This window comes from Diceros bicornis, chromosome 19 (genome assembly GCF_020826845.1).
Source record: "Diceros bicornis minor isolate mBicDic1 chromosome 19, mDicBic1.mat.cur, whole genome shotgun sequence".
In the NCBI taxonomy this organism is placed as follows: domain Eukaryota; kingdom Metazoa; phylum Chordata; class Mammalia; order Perissodactyla; family Rhinocerotidae; genus Diceros; species Diceros bicornis.
This window is the reverse complement of record NC_080758.1, coordinates 22,905,435-22,927,561: the sequence shown is the minus strand read 5'-3', so window position 1 is coordinate 22,927,561 and position 22,127 is coordinate 22,905,435. Positions and strand designations below refer to the sequence as shown.

The 22,127-nt window shown below is 40.0% G+C and overlaps 1 protein-coding gene across 9 annotated transcripts in view; it reads right to left on the bottom strand.

The window, feature by feature from the left end:
- Nucleotides 1–1,000: 1,000 nt before the first annotated feature.
- MROH8 (maestro heat like repeat family member 8) overlaps nucleotides 1,001–22,127 on the bottom strand; it is a 54,203-nt gene continuing 33,076 nt past the window's right edge. For 2 of the 9 annotated variants that reach the window (XM_058562730.1, XM_058562735.1), the window contains 11 exons: nucleotides 18,938–19,073; nucleotides 15,868–16,058; nucleotides 14,536–14,673; nucleotides 14,141–14,255; nucleotides 13,663–13,803; nucleotides 12,367–12,531; nucleotides 11,515–11,670; nucleotides 9,201–9,323; nucleotides 7,588–7,687; nucleotides 7,264–7,329; nucleotides 1,674–3,750 (listed from right to left, as the gene is read on the bottom strand). In XM_058562730.1, coding sequence (XP_058418713.1) covers nucleotides 3,602–3,750; nucleotides 7,264–7,329; nucleotides 7,588–7,687; nucleotides 9,201–9,323; nucleotides 11,515–11,670; nucleotides 12,367–12,531; nucleotides 13,663–13,803; nucleotides 14,141–14,255; nucleotides 14,536–14,673; nucleotides 15,868–16,058; nucleotides 18,938–19,073 — 1,480 coding nt within the window. In that variant the 3' untranslated portion in view covers nucleotides 1,674–3,601. The other 7 variants (XM_058562733.1, XM_058562731.1, XM_058562732.1 and 4 more) reach the window with 7 other exon arrangements.

Below are 22,127 nucleotides of genomic sequence, written 5' to 3'. Positions count from 1 at the left end.
AGGTTTAGATTTGTGACATGGGCCAGGCCACTGGGACAGCCTCCATGTTGTGGGTCCCAATATACGAAGTAACTTTATCAGTATCCATAGGAACCATTTTAAACCAGTGCTGTCTTCCTTGGACATCAGATGATAAACTCTACAGGGTGAGAGAAAGTGTCAAAGACGTAACTGAATCATTCAGGAGTTGGCACTTGGTGTTGAAGTAAGGGAAGTGGTGCTATGTGCTGGAAGTCATCATCATTTTTCAGGAAAGATAGAATCCATCACTTTCCTTTGTGTTTTGCATAACAGAAGGCAGTTGTTAATTATCCTTTCTAATCCTTTTCCTCTGCTGTGTTCTGATTCTGAGGAGGGTTTGGGAAGATGTAGGGAAAGCAGCTGCTCATATGATAGATACAGTTTCGGGGATGACAAGAAAATATCTATCCTTCACCATCACCTCCAACTCCATCTCCAAATACCTCCTCTCTCCATCCTGCTCAGTAACATCTAAAATTTCTCTATTAGAGGTTCATGCCTTTGGCTTAAGAAGTCTTCTTTGTTAAAAAGCAAAAATCTCTGAAAGAGTTAACCTCACCAAGTCTTGCATTAATCACTACATTAACATCAGGTCCTTTCCTGAGAGAGAGAGAGAGAGAGAGAGAGAGACAAAGGAGCATGGAGCCAAGAACATGGGAGAAGGAAAGAGTGGGAAGCTGGAAGGGGCAGAGTAATTTGACTCATTTTACAATTTTACTGAGTGCAGTTTTACTTGCCAGGCTGAAGCCTGCGAGATTCTCCCCTTCCCCAATCCCATCTTGTATTTATATGATAGTTTAATCTTTCAATAAGAGAAAAAAAAACATTTCTTATGAAATAGGTATCTCAGTATAAGGGGGAAAAGCAATACTCAAAGTAAAAAAAGAGAGAACCTAAAATAATAAAGACATAGTTGGGCCAGTAATATAAATAATCAACAATACATTTTAATGAAAATAAAGCCAAAATGATATTCCATTATATTGCACTTTTATTTCAACATATTATAACAAAATTAAATGTCCAGAAATTTTTGTTTTGTGTATTTAAAAAATTCCATAAAAACATAAATTTATCTCTGAGGAGAGCCTTGTAAAAAAATAATGGAGATATCTGGAATAAATAGACTTGGTAATATAATCAATATTAAGTACTTCTTCAATCCTTCCCAAACTGCTGAGGTAGTTCAGTAAAGAGCAGTCCTCTGTCTCGTAAAGGATGCTTCTTTCTGTGAATTTTAACACAATAAGGCATAAATAAAATAAGCATTGTTTCATTGCTACTCCGTTAGTGGTATTATTCAGATAATAAAAATATGCCTGGAGGGAAAGGGACTGTAGTGTAAATATGAGTAAAGAGAGAGGATTCATTCATCCTCTTATATGTCACTGGATATTTAAACTGCATTGTAAACCTATAGGTCTATTTTCTGCTATGAGACAGGGATAGTTCATGAGATCAAACCAAGGACTCAAAAAATATTCCTCAAGAATAACCACCACTTTTTGCTCTAACTCCACTCTCTACAGTGTAGGATGTGCATTCTATCCTATTAAAAAATAAAAAAAGGTACATTAACTTTTAGGTAAGATGTGTTCCAACTTTGTAATTATTTGAGGCTCAATAACACTTTACAACATTTGTTTGCGTACATGAGTTTGGGGCATGAGTTCAGCAACTGAGATTAACTGTAGAGTAAATCTGCATTTATTCACAGTGGAGGGAATGAGCAGACTGGAGAGGAGCAGAGCAGACCAGCCAAGGATACGGGCTTTGGAGGCAGGCTACTCGAGTTGGCCTTTACTAGTTGTGTGACCTTGGGCAAGTCACTTTCAGGTTTTGTTCATCAGCTTCCCCATCTGCAAAATGGAGATAATAATACACGGAGTGATTATGAGGATTAAAAGAGTTAATTGCATAATGTACTTAGAATCTGGCTCATTGTAGGCACTCAATAAGTGTTAGTCATTTTTACTGGATGATCCACAAAATGGATAGTTCAGAAGTGGAGAGTGGAGTTGGTTGTATGCACTGAGAGCAAGGAGAGAGCAGTGAGGGACACACGTAACTCAAATGTGCTCGCTGCACTGAAGTTTAGCATCCAGTGGCCACCCTCAAGGTGTACTCTTGGCTCTGCCCAAGGGTGAAGATTTAGTCCATCAGGCAGCTGGGGCCTGCATTTTAGCTCAAAACTCCTGACTGCTAGTCCTAAATATGAACACCTCTCTTGGGCAGGGATCCTCTTGAGGCCACACTTGGCACGTTGTTGCATCCCCTAAAACATATCCAACTTACCATGAATCATGGAGAAATTTCTTCCTAAAGATGTCTTGGCAGAGAGATGGGGGTGAAAGGTGAGGGAATAGGGTGGTAAGGATTCACATTGCTCATTTGACAGCAAAAACTTAATGCAATCCACCACTGGATATGTCTATTCTTCATTGCTGGTTGCCTCATTTCTTTCTCTTTTCCCACACCAACTCCAAGAGGCTTCTTCATTGCCCTAATAGTTCATATTCTGGCTCTCCACTTATGTTCCTCAACCAAACAAGAGCCTAGGAACTAGACTGATAGTGACCATTTCTAATTAATCTAGCACGCCTCTTGCAGCTTATCAAAGTATTCGCCTAATACAAATTAACCTCTTTCTCAGAAAATTTCTGCTTGTAAGAAAATTTTCTCCATCTATGTTTAAAGAAACAGTGGAACTCATAAATAATAGTTCCCATCCTAGAGCCATTTGAGGATCTGACAGTAGCTGTAGGAGAGAGAATCAGGAAAATGAAAAAGTGGAAGTAAGGAGGGGAAACTTCAAATATATTAGGATAGAATTAGCATTACATCACTTCAGAAATTTTTTCTTGCTTGCAAGTTTTTAAGGGAAAGGGAAAGGAAAGAGAAAGGCCATAAGAGATTTTATTAAAAAAAATCATTAATATCAAACTATAAGAACTTGTTGTACCTTTATTCTTAAGATTGTTGACAAGTAGACCTGGGCCTTGACAAAAGAACCAACAACACAAACATTGCAACATTAACATTTATTTAGAATCTCTTCTGAAGCTGTCCTAGACAGCTTTATCAAGACTGGAACTTCATGGATGGTCTGGCATGCCTCAAAAACTCAGTAGATTTTCAATATTTCTGCTAATTTAAACCAAGAGCTTCTCTCCCTTATACATTATAATTCCTTAAAGCTTTTGACAACAAAAAAGATGTTCTGAGGTAATTAAATGAGTGGAGGTATCTTCATGCTGGCATTGCTTTAAGTCTGAAAAAAAATGGAGTATTAGTTGTTTCTGTGGTTTCTGAAAGGATTAGGGTTTTTTTGTTGTTGTTGTTGTTGTTTTTTTGGTGAGGAAGATTGTCCCTGAGCTAACATCTGTGCCAATCTTCCCCCATTTTGTATATGGGATGCCACCTCAATATGGCTTGATGCACAGTGTGTAGGTCCGTGTCCCAGGGTTCCAGGCCCGTGAACCCTGGGCCGCCAAAGTGGAGCACATGAACTTAACCACTATACCACCAGGCCAGCCCCTGAAAGGATGAGTTTTTACCTGATGTTGTTTGCCTTGCATCTCTAGGTAGGAAGACAACCCATGAGCTTCCTCAACCCGAAAACTGTCTGTGTGGGATCTGATTCAGCCCCCACCTTCTGGACTCGGAACAGAGCCTGGGAGGTGATGATGCGCAGAGAGGGCTCAGGGTCACGTAGCAGATCTCTTAGATCTAAGTGGCAAGAAACCCCAGGTTGGAGGTGAAGATCTGTGGAAATGATCACTAGTCCAGACATCAGACAGCCAACATGCCTATAGAAGCTGGGATGAAGGGCTAACTTTTTTTCCAAGCCTCTGTCTGAAAGTTTGTACTTTCGCAGATCAATTCCAACTTTGACCTACAAAACTTACTTGTTGCCAAATATTTCACTCCTTTACAATAATCACACTGCCAAGTAGTCTATTTAAAGTCCAATGATCTGACCTGCCAAGCTATGTCTAATATCGTTAATTTCTAAGTTCCTCTCTTGGTCCTAGAGGTTACTCTTAAATCATTATTTCTTTTTAATTTTTCTCTTAAATTTTTAGTTTTTATGTTTTCTTATTGCAAAAGAAATATGTGTTCATTGTGTAGAAAATTTAGACAATATATGTAAGCACTAGAAGAAAATCAAAATCACCCATCATCCTATCACCAGAGAAAAGCACTGTTATTTTTCTGGTCTTCTTTCTATTCATTTATTTACACACGTATGCTTTTATTTTTTTCCAAATGGAACTATATTATACATATTATCTAATTATTGCCTTTTTTATTTAATAATATTACATCATCATTTATCCAACTCATTTAAACATTTTTCTACAATATCTTTCATGGCTACATATGATTCTACAATATGGATATGCTATAATTTATTTCACTAACTTTCTATTGTTTCTCATCTTGGATGTTTCCCATTTTTGCTATTTGCTGAAATGAACATTCCTGTAACTATTTCTGCTTATTTTCATAGGTTAAATTCCTAGAAGCGGGATTGATAGGTCAAAGTATATGTTTATTTAAAGGGTTTTGATACATATTGCCAAACTTTCCTATAAAAAAGTCGTATAATTTATGCTTTTCCCAGCCCAGTGGATGGTAATATCAGTTTTCCCTTAACACATCAATGTTGAGTATTAATTAGTAATCTTTGCCATTTTGACAAAAAAACACATACTGGTATCTCATCAGTTTTTTGTTTCATAAACTTTTGATTACTAGTAATATTGAATATTTTTCATGTATTTATTGCCCATTTGTCTTCTATGAACTGCTTATTCATATTATTTGCCACTTTTCTTTTGAGAAAGTACTGATTTAAGGATATTAACCCTTTATCATACTGCAAATAATCCCCTCCATATGATTATTTTTCAGTTTTGTCACTTTCTCTTTTCTTTCAAAGTTGGTTTTTAAACTTTTTTTTTTTTTTGGTGAGGAAGATTGGCCCTGAGCTAACAGCTTTTTGCCAATCTTCCTCTTTTTGCTCGAGGAAGAGTGGCCCTGAGCTAACATCTGTGCCCATCCTCCTCTATTATTTTTTTTATGTGAGTCACTGCCACAGCATGGCTTGATGAGTGGTGTAGGTCTTTGCCTGGGATCTGAACCCGTGAACACAGACTGCCAAAGCTGAGCACGCTGAACTTAACCACTACACCACCAGGCTGGCCCCAGGTTTAAAATTTTTATGTAGACAAATCTATCATTCTTTTACTTTATGGATCTGTGTTTGTATCCTATTAGAAAAGGCTCTCTCTTTTTTCTTTTTTTTTTTTGGCCCTAAGCTAACATCTGTTGCCCATTTTTCTCCGTTTTTCCTTTTTCCTCCCCAAAGCCCCAGTAGATAGTTGTATGGCATAGTTGTACATCCTTCTAGTTGCTCTAAGTGGGATGCCGCCTCAGCGTGGCTTAATGAGCAGTGTGTAGGTCCGCACCCAGGATCTGAACCAGCAAACCCCGGGCCGCTGAAGCAGAGCGTGCGAACTTAACCACTACGCCACGGGGCCGGCCCCAAAAAAGGCTCTCTTTTTAATTTCTAATTCTCCAAGGTCACAAAATGCTCAGGACCTCTTCATAGTGTGGGGCTTTTTATTATTTAAGTAGTATTTTAGCCTTTATATTCATCATGTTTATTTCCAAAATGGAATACTTGACTAGTTTTTAGTTTCTTTCAGTTCTTGCATTAAGATCTACTTGTTCCACAGAATACATGAGGGAGCAGACATCAATTTTGGAAGGAACTGAAACTTATTTTGTCATGAAATTGATTTAAATTGATACTTAAAATTTTGTTATTTCTGTTTAAATTTAGCTTAAAATTAGCTGTGGCAAATGACATAAACTTGTTCAGAAAAGAGTGCTAGGGTGTTCTACTACCCTATTTCTAAGACAGATAAGCCACTGTTAGGGAAGGAAGAGGGTGGGATTATTCCATTAGATTGAAGTACATGAGATTGCTGATATTTGACTGTTTTTGCCCTACAAAATGGCAATTTCATATGGTGCAGACCATATAATTTATATATATATGTATATAATTTATACACATATTCTAGATCTTCTATATAGATAACTTCAGAATAGAAAAGGAACTTTGGTTCCCCAGTGTTTTAGATTATATAATAATTTCCTTTTAATTGAATAGAATCAACCATGTAGAATCCTACCTCATAGAATAAAATAATCTACATGACTTTTCCTATTTTTCTTGCTTCTGATATCTGTGGAGAAGTAGGAGACCTTAGAGAAAAGTGGCATGATCTTTCTTAAATAAGCTTTAGCTTCTGGCTATTTAACCAGTTATGTATTTTTAATTTAAAAGCAGTGAATTATTCACGATTTTAATTTGGTTCTCAAAGTACATGCTTTCGGATTGTGAGATTTAGCATTTCATGGCATTTTCTAATTGTAGGACTACTTCTTAAGTGGGAGTAAATAATTGAGTACTAAATCCTCAAAGTTGTACAATTATAGAAAATTTTCACTCACTGACAATTCAGAAAATCAATTGCATGATGGTTGCCTTACACGACTGTAAAACATCTCTATTATCAAGTCCTACCAGCTTACACGACAACTGCTTATAGAAAATAGTGCTGCAGTCATCTGTGGGGTACTTGAGAGGTGTCATCATAATTTACTAAGATACTATTTCTAGCTAATGTCTTATTTCCTGACAGACAAAGTTCAGGAATTGTCTCTGAGACACTCATCAAAGCTGATTTCCAGGGCCAGCCCCGTGGCTTAGTGGTTAAGTGCACCACTTCTCCAGCCATGCGGAGGCCGCGTCCCATGTACAGCAACTGGAAGGATGTGCAACTATGACATACAACTATCTACTGGGGCTTTGGGGAAAAAAAAGGAGGAGGATTGGCAATAGATGTTATCTCAGAGCTGGTCTTCCTCAGCAAAAAGAGGAGGATTAGCATGGATGTTAGCTCAGGGCTGATCTTCCTCACAAAAAAATAAATAAATAAATAAAAAGCTGATTTCCAGACAAACAGGATCATGTCCTTTCCTAAAGAGGGAATTGGACTGGGATAAGACCGTCATTCAGCTAAAGTCTCTAAGAGCTTTATTATCACAAAGGTCAGGTTTTCTGGTTCCCAGAGTCTCAGCTCTGCCCCAAAACCTGCCCACAGTCACTGCCTCAGATACCTTCCAAAACATGGGGCACCCCAACCCAAGTGTGTTATCACTTACCATCTTCTATCCAGCCAGTACCCTTCGTCCTGAGCTCACTGTGATCCATGTACTTTGATAAGAGCCCTAAATGCAGGAGAAAGTCAGTAAGTCTGTGATCCGGCTTCGGCTGTAAGCAGTTGGCAGAACTGGCCTTTTGATAATTAGACAGATTCTAAAAATTGGACTTCCAAGTGCCCGATAGTTACCTATAGATAACACAGCCCCTTTCTCCAAAGAAGTATTTTCAACGTCATCTTCATAAAGAACAGTGATACTCAACAACACAATTTAGGAAAGTACAGGATAAAAGTGAACGTAGAAATGAAAGGATTTTCTTTGTACCTACAAACAAGACTGCTGTTCTTCTGATAGGAAGTTTTGCATTCTTGGAGAACATCAATGTTTGGGCTAGGATGTTAACTTTCCCCTTGCATTTTTTTCCCTAAGTGGGGAAAAAAGTAAGAGTATAAAGGAGTGAAGTAGCAGCACTATTTTTATCAGCCTCACTATAGTTCCAGAGTCAGTGACTATGTCAGATATACATATACAGTGCTTGAAATAACTACAGTTGCTCAATTAATATTATATATTCACAATAACAAGCCCCTAGACAAAGTTAAATCCTCTGAATACACCTTGTTCACACCAACTCATGCTGCATATTGTGCCAGTAACACCTCTCAATCCGTCTTCACTTCTCTGTATCTAAGTCTTCTCTGTTCTCTGTACCCATCTTGAGCTCTGCCTCCCTGTGAGCTCTTCCCTGACAGCTCTTGCCTTCCTGATCTAACCCTGTTCTGAGTGTTTTACAGGTGCTCCTCTCTTGGCACATATAATTTTCCACCTTGAGTTTCTATTTAATGTTCCTCAGAGGTTTTATCTTTTATCTCCCTTACTAGCTTGCACAAAACTCCCCTTAGGAAGTTTTAATCTTTGGCACGTTTCTGGTTTCTCCATGGCCTATTGCACACTGGATGTGTTATGCTTATTGGATGAATGAATTCACCTCTCAATGGATTTCCTACAATGATAGGCACCTTAGAGATAGGAGGAGAGTAGGAATTTGTTCTCACAGAACTTATGATTTAACATGGACAATCTGTAGTCTTATCTGTTGAGAGCACTGAATTTCCTGCTGTAAATACTGTCATCAGTGCATCAGATATAGGTTTGGCTATAGGTCAGAGAGATAATCCCCAGTGGAAAGCCTGATGCAAGGGCACTGTGGGGCTTCTTAGCCCTGTAAATCTGATTGGAGGAGCCCATAATGAGTCCCAAAGAGACTACACATGTGGAAGATCCCTGGGAATAGTCAGACCTAGGGTGTTCATAGTAGGATCCCAGTGGTTCTAGACTTAGTTGTCTAGAAAACCATGGATGGGCATCCTGAGGCTTCCCTGGCTCAAGCCTGCCCTAATATCAGCCACAGTAGCCTTTGTCAAGTTTTTGAAGAGAAAGGATGCCATCTGGGTCCAGGCAGAGCCAGTGGTATGCTGCCGTCATGCTGCATGGCCTATAACAGCATGGCAGCCGTTGTGTGGGGCTCCCTGAACATGCTCTGATGGAGGGTAAAACAATCCACTAAATCCAAGGAAAGGATTAGAGATCATTGTAAAGGCAATACATAACTCCATTTCAACTCACTCCACAAGTCGTTTTTTGAGCATGTACTATCAGCCTGACCCTGTACCCTCTGACCCGGGTTAGTGGGGCTCCCAAGAGTTCACCAGTCTTTTTTTTGAGGAACGGTGGTAACATGAAGTGAATTTGTGACCCAGTTGAGAAGAAACTAGAAAAATAGATTCACAGTACAAGACAGTTCATAGATATTAACTGCTGTTGTAAAAAGGGATGGGAAATGTTTCATGTCATGTTCCTCCATTAAAAACTATGTCTGAACAAAATAAATATGTCAGCATATTAAGGAGTTAAAAAAGCCATTATTGCTCACATACAAAGAATTTGCAGACTGTTCCAACTTCACTAGGGCTGATGTACCAGGGATCTTTGCAGTACACTTCTTGGGGCAGCTTCCACTTCAGGAACTGGGCACATATAGTTAGGACTCGCCTGCTTTCCTGTGAAAAGGATTATCAGAAATCAGCATTTTATAACATTTTTTAGCTGAAATAACCTTACTTCAAATGAAAGTGATACTAAAGTCCAATACGAAAAGCTGATGAACTCAGAATTACCCTGGGTGAAGTGAGGGGAGGAGTGGAAAGGAACCAGAATCCTGCCCTCCTTCAACTTCCCCAAACCATCTCTAAAGGGAACTCATAAAACCTGTGGGGTTCTGGGGAGGATGGAGAACCACCAGTCTAGGGCAAAAGTGAGAGCTACCAGGTGTAGTACCCAGCCCAGACATGTGGGCAGGAGTTCCCACTACCCCATGCCCGAGAGACAGGGCTCCTATGCCCACTTGCTGCTCCTATGTCAATTTTCTGTCACTCCACACAGGGAAGTGTAGCTCCTCTTCTCACAGTCCTTGTAGAATCTCTGGCTTGGAGGGAACTCTGGAGAGTATTGATCCTTTCCTGATCCAGATACTTGAGCAAAATTTAGCAAGTGGGCCTCTTCAGTATTCATTTCACTGTTCTCAGAATGCCTTCCATACACCATACAACACTTCTGATGAGTCTTCAAGCAAGTGTTTTGTCCCAGATCCACTAGATATTTGGGCCATTAAAATTCCTTTGAGAATTTATGGGAACACAAATTAGTTAAGCTACTTTGTTTAACAATTTGTAAGTATCTAGTAAAGTTAAAGATACCCAGATATTCCACTTCTGGGTTTATGCCCTCAAGAAACTCTCACACATGTACACACACAAAAAATATGTACAATACTCATTGCAGCATTGTAATAATGAAAAATTGAAAATAATCCAAATGTCCAGGAATAGGAAAATGGAATAAATTGTAGGATATTCACATGATGGAATTCTCTATAGCAGTGAAAACAAATGAACTAGAGCTATACATCATGGATAAATCTTACAAATATAATGTTAAACAACAACAACAAAAAAGCAAATTGCTGAAAGATTTATAAATGATACAACATATAAAGTTTTAAAACATGAAAAATATTACCACAGACATGATAAACACAAAATTCAGGATGGTAGTTCTTGGGGGAATTCAATTGGGAACAGGTGCATGATTTACTCCTGTTTTAGTTCTTAGAGTGGGTGGTAGATATATGGGTGTTCTCTGTCAGTGATTCCTAACCTGTTTAATGTTAGATCCCTCCTCTCTGCTTAGGCTACCCTCTGAGGAGCCTTGAAGAGGTAGCTAGAGGTTGTTCAAGGTTTGAAGGAAAATAAGCCCAGAGCCTGAGCTGCTCTATGCCTTGCATGATTGCCAAAGGCTGGCGGGAGCAGGAGGTGGGTGGGTATCAATACCTCCACATATCTGTGACCCCTACAGGGCATACTTTCCCATCACTTTGTTGGGAAGCTCTGCTCTATACTTTATTGGGATCGGAAATATTTCATATTTATGGCTACAAGGCCATAAAACTTCCCCCATAACAAGGTGCCAAGGCCCACCATAATCTTAAATCCTGTTTCTGAACCTGCTTTCATTTCTGTAAGAGGGAGCATAGATAGGTGACAGCTCCAGCATTTTTCCAGAATCCTTGCGGCCTAAACCTACCTCTCTGGTTTGCTGTAACTGGTGGTCATAGTTAGCACCTTGAAATGGACAGGCTTCTGAGGTGTGAGGGACAGTCTAAAGGACAGTCTGAGGGACAGTACTAAAGATGATGACATCCCACCCACAACTCTTATGGCAGAAACCCCTGGAAGATTAAGGAGAGGTAAAGGCTTCTCCAGATAGTCAGAGAAGCTACTATTTCTGACTTAGCCTCAACATAAGTCTATTTGCCTGAAGACCATGAGGCAGTTCTTGAGTGAAAGAAGAAAGATAATAGAATATCATCATTGTCATCAACAAAAGAGTTTGTTGAATGGGCGCTGTATTTAGGACTCTCTGTTGGGCTGAATATTGGGCTGCGGCTACAAAAAGGTATAACACATCATTCTTACCCACGAAGGGCCATAATTTGCTATACGAAAATGAGGCGTAAGATTTTTTCCACAATTCACTTGGGAAAAATAATTGAAAGGTAGCCTGTGCCAGAGGAAATGGGAAATAAAGATGGTACCACGAAGTCCCTGCCCTCAAAGATATGAACACTTATTTGGAGATTTGGCTCTGGATTTGAAGTTATTCAAGCCGAAAGACGTTGACAGTAGGCATTACCTCAGCTACTGCATCGTTTTCATCCTGAGAATACAGAAGTAGTGGGACCAAGCTGTCCAGGACTTGGTTCTCTACACCCTTCTTATCTGTGTATTTCACAGACTTTATGGAGGCTCCAAAGAGGGTCATGGAGAAACGATGAACATCAGGTCTCACCTATGAAGGGAGTATCCAAAGGGAAGCAACTCACTGAAAGTTTTTGTGCTTAGCTTATAAGAGCTCTAGGTCAGTTGAAACGCTAGTCCTAACATGAGGCTATTTAGCTGTAGGTAGCTGAGGGCAAGAAACCAAATGTATGTGGAAACAGCAAGACCTGCTGCTTTGCACTACTTGTTGTTCTCTCACTCTACAGGTAAGAAATGGGCACAGTCCCACCTATAGTGGCTTGTGCCTGATACTGGTATTAACCATTCACATAAGCTGTTTTGCTGAAATTGAAAATCCCAGCATTGGCATATTTGACTCTTCCATGGATGTAGTTCTCTGTGCTCCATGTTTTTCTCTTTAAACAATCTTTGGGATTTGAGATGGGGGCATACGTATAGTCCGCCATCTTGACTCAGTCCTCATTGTTCCTTGAAAGGAAAGACAAAGTTTTTTCTTATACAAACTCCTTTCCCATCCCACGAAGCAGGAGAGTACCCTGCCAAGTCTCTATGTCTCAGTTTTATCTGAAAAACATCAAGACCAGCCCTACCAACATCACAGGTTATCTGGAAGGATCTTAAGAGAGGAGATTTGAACATAAAAAGTACTATATAAAATAGTGTATTTATGACAAGCCCAACTTCTATTTGCTATTATGCCAATTACCCTCCCCCTAGGAAAGTCTCTCCTCTCTCATTGTCTTACATCACCAAATAAGGAGAACAGGGTCCTCATCATGGCAGTCAGGGTGGTGAATTCCATTGTCCCGACAAGTTGCAGGAGTATCTGAACGGCCAACAAAACAATCTTCTCATCGGTTTCACGTAAGAGGTCTAAGATGCTCGGCAACAGGCTCTTGATGTCTTCCCTCTGTGTGCCCAAAGGGAGCGCATTACCACCTCCCCTGATAGCACTTCATCTGGTACCAAAGTGAGGCTCCCTACCTTTACTGGGTACCTGGTGCGTGTGGAATTTTTGGCGGTGCTGGCTAGTCAAGAACAGAGAAGAAGTAAAGAGGGCATGATTGCCCTTTCTCAGTATCAGCAGGGCTGATATGTAGAGAAGGGAGCAAACTGTTGTGAGTTGCCTCACAGGGCAGAAGTGGGACTAGGTGGGGATGGTCCAGTAACATGGACTTGGACTTAATGTAAGGAACTGCTCTCCTAACAATGAGAGAAAGTGGAATGGCTAGCTCAGGTCACAGTGAGCTCTCCAACATGGAAGGTCTCCAAAGGCTAAAAGATTCCTTGCAGGAATTCAAGCAGAAATTGACTGAGGGCCCCTTAGGGTCCTTCTCATTCTGAACTGGGATTCTGCTCTTCTGAAACCCCCAAAAGGAAGCAGTCTCAGGGTTTTAAAGTTTAAAACATCCACGTAAAAAGTAAATAGAATAAGGCAACAAATATTCCTGTATCCAATCAACCAGGATTAACATGTTAACATTTGTCATTTTTGTTTCACAGATATGTATATATATTTTTTACATAAAAGAAATAGAACTCAAGTGATAAAATGGAAGCCTCAGGGGTTAATCTTCTCTTCTGACCTAGGCTTAGTTTCTAGGTAGGCCTGTGGAAAACGAGCTTCCAATTTGAATGTCAGTGATCTTTGTCTTACATGATAAGCATCTTGGAAGCAGATACAAAGGCCTATGCAATTTAGCCATACAGCAAGATGGTACAAGGCATGAAAGGACACTCGAATGTTGCCCAGGCTGTGATGATAATGAGGGTATCTCCCACACAAACTGCAAGATTCAAATATTATGAATATAATTGACTTGGACTTTTTATTTCTTTTAATTTCATTAAATGTTTAATAGTCAGTACTTGCAAATTTCCTAGGAATAAAATTCAAAAGGTACAAAGGGATGTACTCCTACCCACTCCTGTTCCCAGGCTACCCAATTTTCCTCCTCAGCTGTTACCAGTTTCTTAGGTATCCTTCTGGGGTATGTTTTATTTATGACTTAAGAATCAGTGGTCTGGGGGCCCCTCCTACCATCTCCTGGTGTCCGAGAAGATAGTTCAGTCCCTTCAGGCCAAGAATTTTAAAGAGATTATTTTCATGATGTAGCCAGTCTCTCAAGCGGGCAACAGAGTATATGCTGGGCAGTCTCCTAGCCACTGGACTCTGGAGAAGCTGAAAGAACCCAAAAGTCAGCCAAAGAAGTTACCTTTAGGCCCTTCTTCATGAGAGGAGCCACCTTCCCACCAACTCCAAAATACATATTTCCTTTGAAACCTCTACTATACAGCATATACATTACAGGATGACACTTACACTGTAGGTACATAAGGAACACTGACTAATGAATGCGTGGAAAGAAGAATTTCAATAGGCTTGAATCTGAAACCGTGTCCATCCCGCATCTGAAATGGATCCCAGCCTGCCACTAAGTCTGAAAGGGTCTAGGAAGGCAGGTGGTACTGCTTTATAGGCTTCCTGAATAATCCAGCTTCTACAGAATGAGTCTTACCTCCACAAAAAAGCCTGCAGACGTGAGTTGATGCTTATCGTTCCCTCGGTTAAGAAAAGGGACTAACAAGTACATGACTTTATGTGCAAGGAGGTGACTTCTTTCCAGCAATGCGCTGCAACACAGAACACCGACAGAAGAACTCTTAGAAATGCTCCTATCCAGAGGGAATTGTTCCCAGGGCTGGGGGCCCTCTGAAGTTTTTGCCCAGCTTCAGGTGCACAGGAGAGTATGGCAGGGCCAGGACCTCTGAAAAATCTGCCTGGCATATGAGTCTTTGCCCACCCTGTGATGAGAAGGTCATCCAACTTTGGTTGCAGTGACAACTAAAAGGGAAAAATATACCTTGAAACAATGCTGATTTAGAGCAGATATGCATGGCAAGGAAGCCTTACTTGGCAAGGAGAGATACTCCCTGAAGATGGCAATCTTTTCCTTCCAGGAGGGTCCATCCTTTATTTTTTTCCATGATGTTGAATTCCTGCCAGCACAATGTTCTGAGAAGGAGAGTCTTTGTAGCCTGTATGGCGAAGCTAAATCAAACAAAAACAGTACAAGTGAATAGAACAGGACTCTCCAACATACAGCACACAATTGCCCTGCTCTCATTGAGGAAGGCCATGCATTGATAGCTGCTGGACTGTAATTCTCTTCTTTATAGATTTCCCAAAAGACTCTTAATGCTCTAATAACTAGATTTTGTTTCCCTGGGAGATTGGAAAGAAATCTATGATAAAACAAATGATATGAGATGCTAAACAGATACCCACTGCTTTTTTTTAAGGTTTATTTAGATACAATTTACACCTCATAAAGTTTACCCCCATTGTTTTTTAAAACTAGTTACTGAATAGTATCCTGGACATAACATTAGAGAATCTTAAAGCTGGAAGGGTCCTTGGAGAGCACCTGGCCCAATCTCATTTACAGATAAGAAAACTAAGGCATAGAGCAACAGAAAGATTTGCCCGGGGTACACAGCTAATCAACTGAATGAGAACAGAACTCACTTCTCCTGACTCTTAGGTGTTCTTAAATATTCCACATTACAGAACTTCCTCTGAAAGAAATCCATGTGCCACAGCGACACTAAGAAATTTCTACTGTGGGCCGTCCCCGTGGCTTAGCGGTTAAGTGTGTGCGCTCCGCTGCTGGCGGCCCGGGTTCGGATCCTGGGCGTGCACCGACCCACCGCTTCTCTGGCCATGCTGAGGCCGCGTCCCACATACAGCAACTAGAAGGATGTGCAGCTATGACATACAACTGTCTACTGGGGCTTTGGGGGGAAAAATAAATAAATAAAATCTTTAAAAAAAAAAAAAAAGAAATTTCTACTGAGACCCCAATAGGGAACTAAAAATACCTCTGCATGCAATAAAGCAGAAATGAGGAATTGTTCAACTGTGGATCAGAACAATTTTGGAGGTGGGTTTAAGGCTGCTTTGCTTGTCTCTGTCTCTACTTGATTTATCAAGAAGGGGCTGGCATGAAATCACACATTATTTTGCAGGGCATCTGCACCCAGACAGCCATATTTACCTTCGCACCAATAAAAACAAAGACAACCAATGAAAGCCCAGAATGATTCATGGGCATTTCATTTTGATGTCTCATGAGAGTAGCAGACTGTAAACTCTCCCACAGTTGGGACCACATCTTGGCTATTCTTGTGTCCACCACAGTGCCCAGTGCTTAGAAAAGGTCAATGAAATCACAAGGGGCAATACCACAAAGGGGTGACCTCTGAAGACGTTTCCTGTTCTGTGTATAGGCCACTTGGGATGGCGACATCAGACATGGAGAGGCCGATGCTGTGGTGAATCTGGATGAGCAGTGTCATGAGAAGCTGAGGAAAGAGTCGGAATGCAGCTGCTCGGAGTCTGTTTCCCATAAACACCTCATAAAGGGCATCTGTTGCCTGTGGTAGAAAAGACACACAGCAGAACTGAACACCTGCTAGCCCTCATCCTTACTTTTGCTTTACTTCTGCTTGTGCCAGAACATGCTTTCTGGTTCTACTATCCCATAGGCAGAACAGAAGTGGTAGTCAGTGCCGGGACATGAGAGTGAGGGGAAAAGGAATAGGAGTGAAGTGGTCATTAAAAGCTACCAAAGAGTGAGGGGAGTCCTGAAATCCAGAAGGAAACTATAAAGGAAACTATCAACATATTTGACCACATACAAATATAAAGCCAGGATAAAATTTATCATAAACAAATTTAGATGACAAATAACCGGGAAAAGTATTCACATCCATGTGATATTCTTGATACATAAAATGCTTTTACTTATCAGTAAAGAAAAAACGTAAAGGCTTGCTACTCAATGTGTGGGCCACACACCAGCAGCGTTGGTATCACCTGGAAGCTGGTTAGAAATGGAGAATCGTAAGCCCCTACCCCAGACCTTCTGCATCAGAATCTGTATTTCAATTAGATCCACAGATGATTGTGGTTTGTGTGCACATTAAAATTAAGAAACACTGGTGTATAAGACATGAACAGACAAGTCACAAAAGAAGAAATATAAACGGCCAATTAAAAAACATATACAGGGGGGCCGGCCCCGTGGCTTAGCGGTTAAGTGCGTGCGCTCTGCTGCTGGTGGCCCGGGTTCGAATCCCGGGCGCACACCGACGCACCACTTGTCCGGCCATGCTGGGGCGGCGTCCCACATACAGCAACTAGAAGGATGTGCAACTATGACATACAACTATCTACGGGGGCTCTGGGGAAAAAAAGGAGGAGGATTGGCAATAGATGTTAGCTCAGAGCCGGTCTTCCTCAGCAAAAAGAGGAGGATTAGCACGGATGTTAGCTCAGGGCTGATCGTCCTCACAAAACAAACAAACAAACAAAAAAACATATACAGGGAGGGCAAAAGGGGTAAAGGGAGACATATGTATGGTGACAGATAAAAACCAGACTATTGGTGGTGAACACAATGCAGTCTATACAGAAACTGAAATATAATAATGTATACCTGAAATTTACACAACGTTATAAGCCAATATGACCTCAATAAAATAATTAAAAAAAACAAAGAAACAAAAAATATACAAATGTTCAACCTCACCAATAACGAAATTATAATTAAAACATGTTGCTTTTTCACCTATCAGCTAGGCAAGAATGAGAACACTGGTAATGCTCAGTGGGGTGAAGGTGTGGGTAAACGGGCATCTCACACACAACTGGTAGAAGGGCAACATTCTAGAGGACCATCTGGGAACATTATAAAAAGTTTAAATAAGTCTACCTCTTGACCTAGAAATTCTCCTTCAACAGACTTTATCCTAAGAGAATAACTGGGTATGTATAACAAAATTTAGGTATGCATGATTAAGTTTGCTACAGCACTGTTTTAATGGCAAAACAAATTTGAAAATTGTCAAAATGTTCACTAATAGGAAACTTGATAGCAAAATAAATGGTTCTGTACCATGTAAGTATTACCCATTTTTAAAAAGGTAATTAAAAATAAATAAATTACTATACAGCCATGAAAAAGATAACAGAGAACCCTGTATATTGATATGGAAAGTAGTTCATATATTGTCAAAAGAAAAAAAGCAGGTCATCAAACAATATATATAGTATGATCCTATTAATATATATATACAATTTATAGACTAACATGACTAAATAGATACCTTTATCTGCCCTAATTCCTAAAACTGAACTAAAATGACATTATAGGGATTTTTAAAAAGGCATAAACCCACAAGAACAGAGAGAATAGAAGAGGAGACAATAGCAGATTAGAAATGCCAAAATGATTTTGGAAGCTAAAAAAAAAAGTATGATAATAACTTAGGCTAGGGGAAGCTGAACCATAAACTGGTAAGGAAGAAAATAAAGGAAAAAAGTATATGTTGATAGTGGGGGGCATGCTGTGCGTGCACATAGTGGGCAGGGAGTATATAGGAACTCTCTGTACTTTCTGCTCAATTTTTTTTTTTTTTTAAAGATTTTATTTATTTATTTTTCCCCCAAAGCCCCGGTAGACAGTTGTATGTCGTAGTTGCACATCCATTCCGGTTGCTGTATGTGGGACGCGGCCTCAGCATGGCCAGAGAAGCGGTGCGTCGGTGCTCGCCCGGGATCCGAACCCGGGCCGCCAGCAGCGGAGCGCGCGCACCCAACCGCTAAGCCACGGGGCCGGCCCTACTTTCTGCTCAATTTTGCTGTGAACCTAAAACTGCTCTAAAAAATAAAGTCTATTTAAAAGGAAAAAAGTGGGGAAAAAATATACCAAATACATATATAAAAACTTTATATATGTATAAGCACTTCTAGAAAGTTCATTTTCAGAGAGATAGTACAGCCATGAACTAAGAATGGCTTTTAGATTTTTAAAGGATTGCATAAGAAAAAATCCAAAGAATATTTGATGAAAACTACATGTGGCCTGCAAAACCTAAAATACTTACCATCTCATCATTTACAGAAAAAGTTTGCTGACCTCTGCTCAAGGAGGACCTTTGCTTTCTATTTTACACTTTTCTATATTATTTGACATTTTGTTTCATGAGGTTGTATTACTCTTAACTATGATGATACACATTTTTAAAGGATGAGGGAAGGAATGTTAAAACATACGAAACCACACTGATTCCTTCCCTCTCTCCAGCTCCCCCACGTCAATTCCTTGGTAGACACGCTATTGATTTATAAATGGATGACAGAAGCAAACTTCGAGAGGAACCTAAAGGACCACTCTCCAGAGGGGGCGTTGGGTCAGTCATCCTAGGAGGGGAGGATGGCGGGCTGAAGTTGGAGGGGCTCAGTGGCTTACAGCAACAGCCACATAGGCCATCTTCTCCTGGGTGGGCACATTATGGCACTTCTGCAGCTTCCTCAGGAGCCTCCACAGAATCCAGGTTGTGCTGGGCAGCTCCACCTCCAGAGTTCTCCACAACTCAGCCAGATGCCTAGAAATCCCAGAGGAAGAGGGTTCAAGAGAATGGCTTATCACAGGCCTACCATGACCACAACCTTCCTAGAGTCTGTTTAGAATCCAGTCTATAAGAGGTTTTCCTATCTGCTCAGTTCTTCAGAGTATCAAAAGACTTACATCTGATTTCATAACAGTAATTCCCAAAGTTTTATAGACTCAAGTTCCCATTGCCTCAGCATGGACTACAAGACCATTCACAAACTGGTCCTAACCCAACCTTTTCAGCCTCACAACTTCCCTACCACATACTCTGTGCTCTAGCTACCCCAGACTATTCACTTTTACCAAACAATGGACTTTGAAAACCCTATACCTTTGCTTATGTCATTTCCTTAAATTGGAAGGCCCTTTCCAAAACTCCTCTCTACCCATCAAAATCCTTCAAAATCCAGCTCCAATGTCATCTCTTCTGTGAAGCCTTTGCTGCTCCTTCACCATGTCACTTGTGAGAGTTCCCATAACACTTTAAAAATGTCTTCTTTATAGAGGTTGTCTCAATCTTATATGTACTATTGTCAGTTCTCTGTATGTGTGTCTATCTGTTCCCTCTGAAGGCAGGGATTATGTCTGGCTTTTCTTTTATGAACTCTCAGGACCTAGCACAATGCCAGGCTCACAGAAGGCATTCAAAGACATATTTATTCAATCCAATCTATGGTCCTCAAATTTTGGCTAAGGTCAAGCCCTGAAACAAAGCTTTGATCCTCCTCAGAAGAGATCTCTTCTTAAAGAAAGACAGTATGTAATAACTTCTCTTCTACCACTGACTCAAAAGGTAGGGCCTGAGAGTTATACAAGTATTGTCGAGGAGCATTACAGGAGGAAGACTGTGAGTTGCTCATGCATTTAATCCATTCTCTTATTTTTAAATCTACCTAGGTATACTCGTGTGCTAGAGTCAGTGTTTTTAAACTGTGGTCTGCCAACTATCTGCATCAGAATCACTCTAAAAACTGAGAGGCTTAAAACTATTCCAACATTACATTCCCTCTTCTGATGACTCTAATCTGTAAATAAAACAAGCAAAAAGATCCTAAAGGATTCCTAAAGAGAAGGCCAGAAAGGCAACGCGGGATGCTGAAAAGACTCATCGCTGGGGAAATAGACTGTAGAACAGGAACATTCATTCCTGGGATGAAACTAAGAAATCCCTATATTTATCTAACGTTGGTTTTTTTCTCTGAATTTCTGAGGGAGTAAATGAAGTACTTTGAGAAGTTATTTATTGTGTAAGAAGTGTTTCAAAAATGGCTTTGGTCTGCCATACATTTGTAAGTGCGCTGGGAATTCATCTGAATTAGGAAAATACACACATTGGCCTATTTAGCCAATGGTTCACAAATTTTAGTGTGAAAAAATCATCTGGAGAGTTTGTTAAAATATGGAACAGGTTTCATTTCCAGTGATACTGATTCTGTAGATGTGACATGGTTTTTGTTTGCTCATCATCCCTTTGGGAATGAACATTCATCAAGCTGTTTCATACTTTCCTTGCATTTATTTTTGCTGTTCCTTCTCTCTAGAATGCCTTTTCCACCCCACCATCCCACCATCTACTTGGCTAATTGACACTAAAAACTCAGCTTGGGGCAGCCCTTCTTTCGGAAATTCCTCCCCAATCTTTCATCTAATTAAGTTAAGCCTCCTCCTATGGGCTTCCACAGAACTCTCCTATTTTGCTTTGGAATCCTCTGGTATCGTCTATGTCTGCTACCAGACTGTGTGCTGCTTGAGTGCAGGGTCCACGTCCTGTCCGTCATTTCCCCAGTGCCTAACAGCATCTTGCACATAGTAGATGCCTCGAACAGATTCCTAAGAACAATCACCCCAGTCTGTATGTAAACCAACTAACGGATTTCAGGCAAATGACCAAAAATATAACCAGAATGAAGTTTCCTGACTAAGTCATTTCCATTTCTAATAGATTCCACAGTTCCCATCTGATCTAAAGCAGTAGTTCTCAAAGTCTTCCAAGAGCTAGAACAAATACAAACAATAAAATAATGCTGAAATTACTCTTAAAATAACTAGATATATTTAATATTTTGTACTAAATCATGTATGTTGTATAAGAATTTAGTGTAGATAAGTTGAAGCAAGTAGTAAAGATTTAAAAACAATGTATTAGAGAAATATACAAAAGCAAGAATATTTTTTAAAAAATTGAAATTAACTCATATTTTTCTCTGGGTGGGTAGAAGTCCTCCTTTATTTGATTTAGTGGTAGACTAAGTTCAGCTTATAAAAAACATCAGCATTACACTAAGTCATTAGTGAGAACCATTCTTTGAAAGTGGTTTTCAAACAGTTTAAAGCTAAGAAATCTTTTCTTCAAATACAGTAATTACCCAGAATCACAACATATAAAGCAGGTAAAAAGAGGCACTGCTCTGGTTAAAGTGGGGTGAGGGCCTGGAACTCTCTCCTCATGACTCACTGTCTTCCCCATAAGGCATCTCCTGGAACTTCCAAGGTGCCTCCAATTCTGAAAACCACTAGCTAAAAAAAGCTTCTTATTTGTTCCTCTCGATGGTTCTATTCTCATTTATGTATATATTTATACTTTATTTTTTATTTGTTTATTTTTTGGTGAGGAAGACTGTTCCTGAGCTAACATCTGTGCCAATCTTCCTCTATGTTTTGTATGTGGGACACTGCCACAGCATGGCTTGATGAGCAGTGTGTAGGTCCACGCTCAGGATCCAAACCTGAGAACCCAGGGCTGCTGAATGAAGCAGAGTGTGCGAACTTAACCACTACGCCACCGGGCAGGCCCCTAAACTTTATTTTTTATGTACATATTTACTTATTTTTTGGCTAAATCTTTCTCAAGTGCATTGCAGACATCGTGACATTCATCCCTAAATAACTTTAGTATTTATCTCCTAAAAATAAGGACATTCCTCTGTATAACCGTATTATCATTTCACACCTAAGAAAACTACATTAATTTAATAATCTAGTATAGAGTCTATACTTAAATTTTCTTAAAATTTTCTTTTATAGCTTTTGTTTTTCATCCAGGATC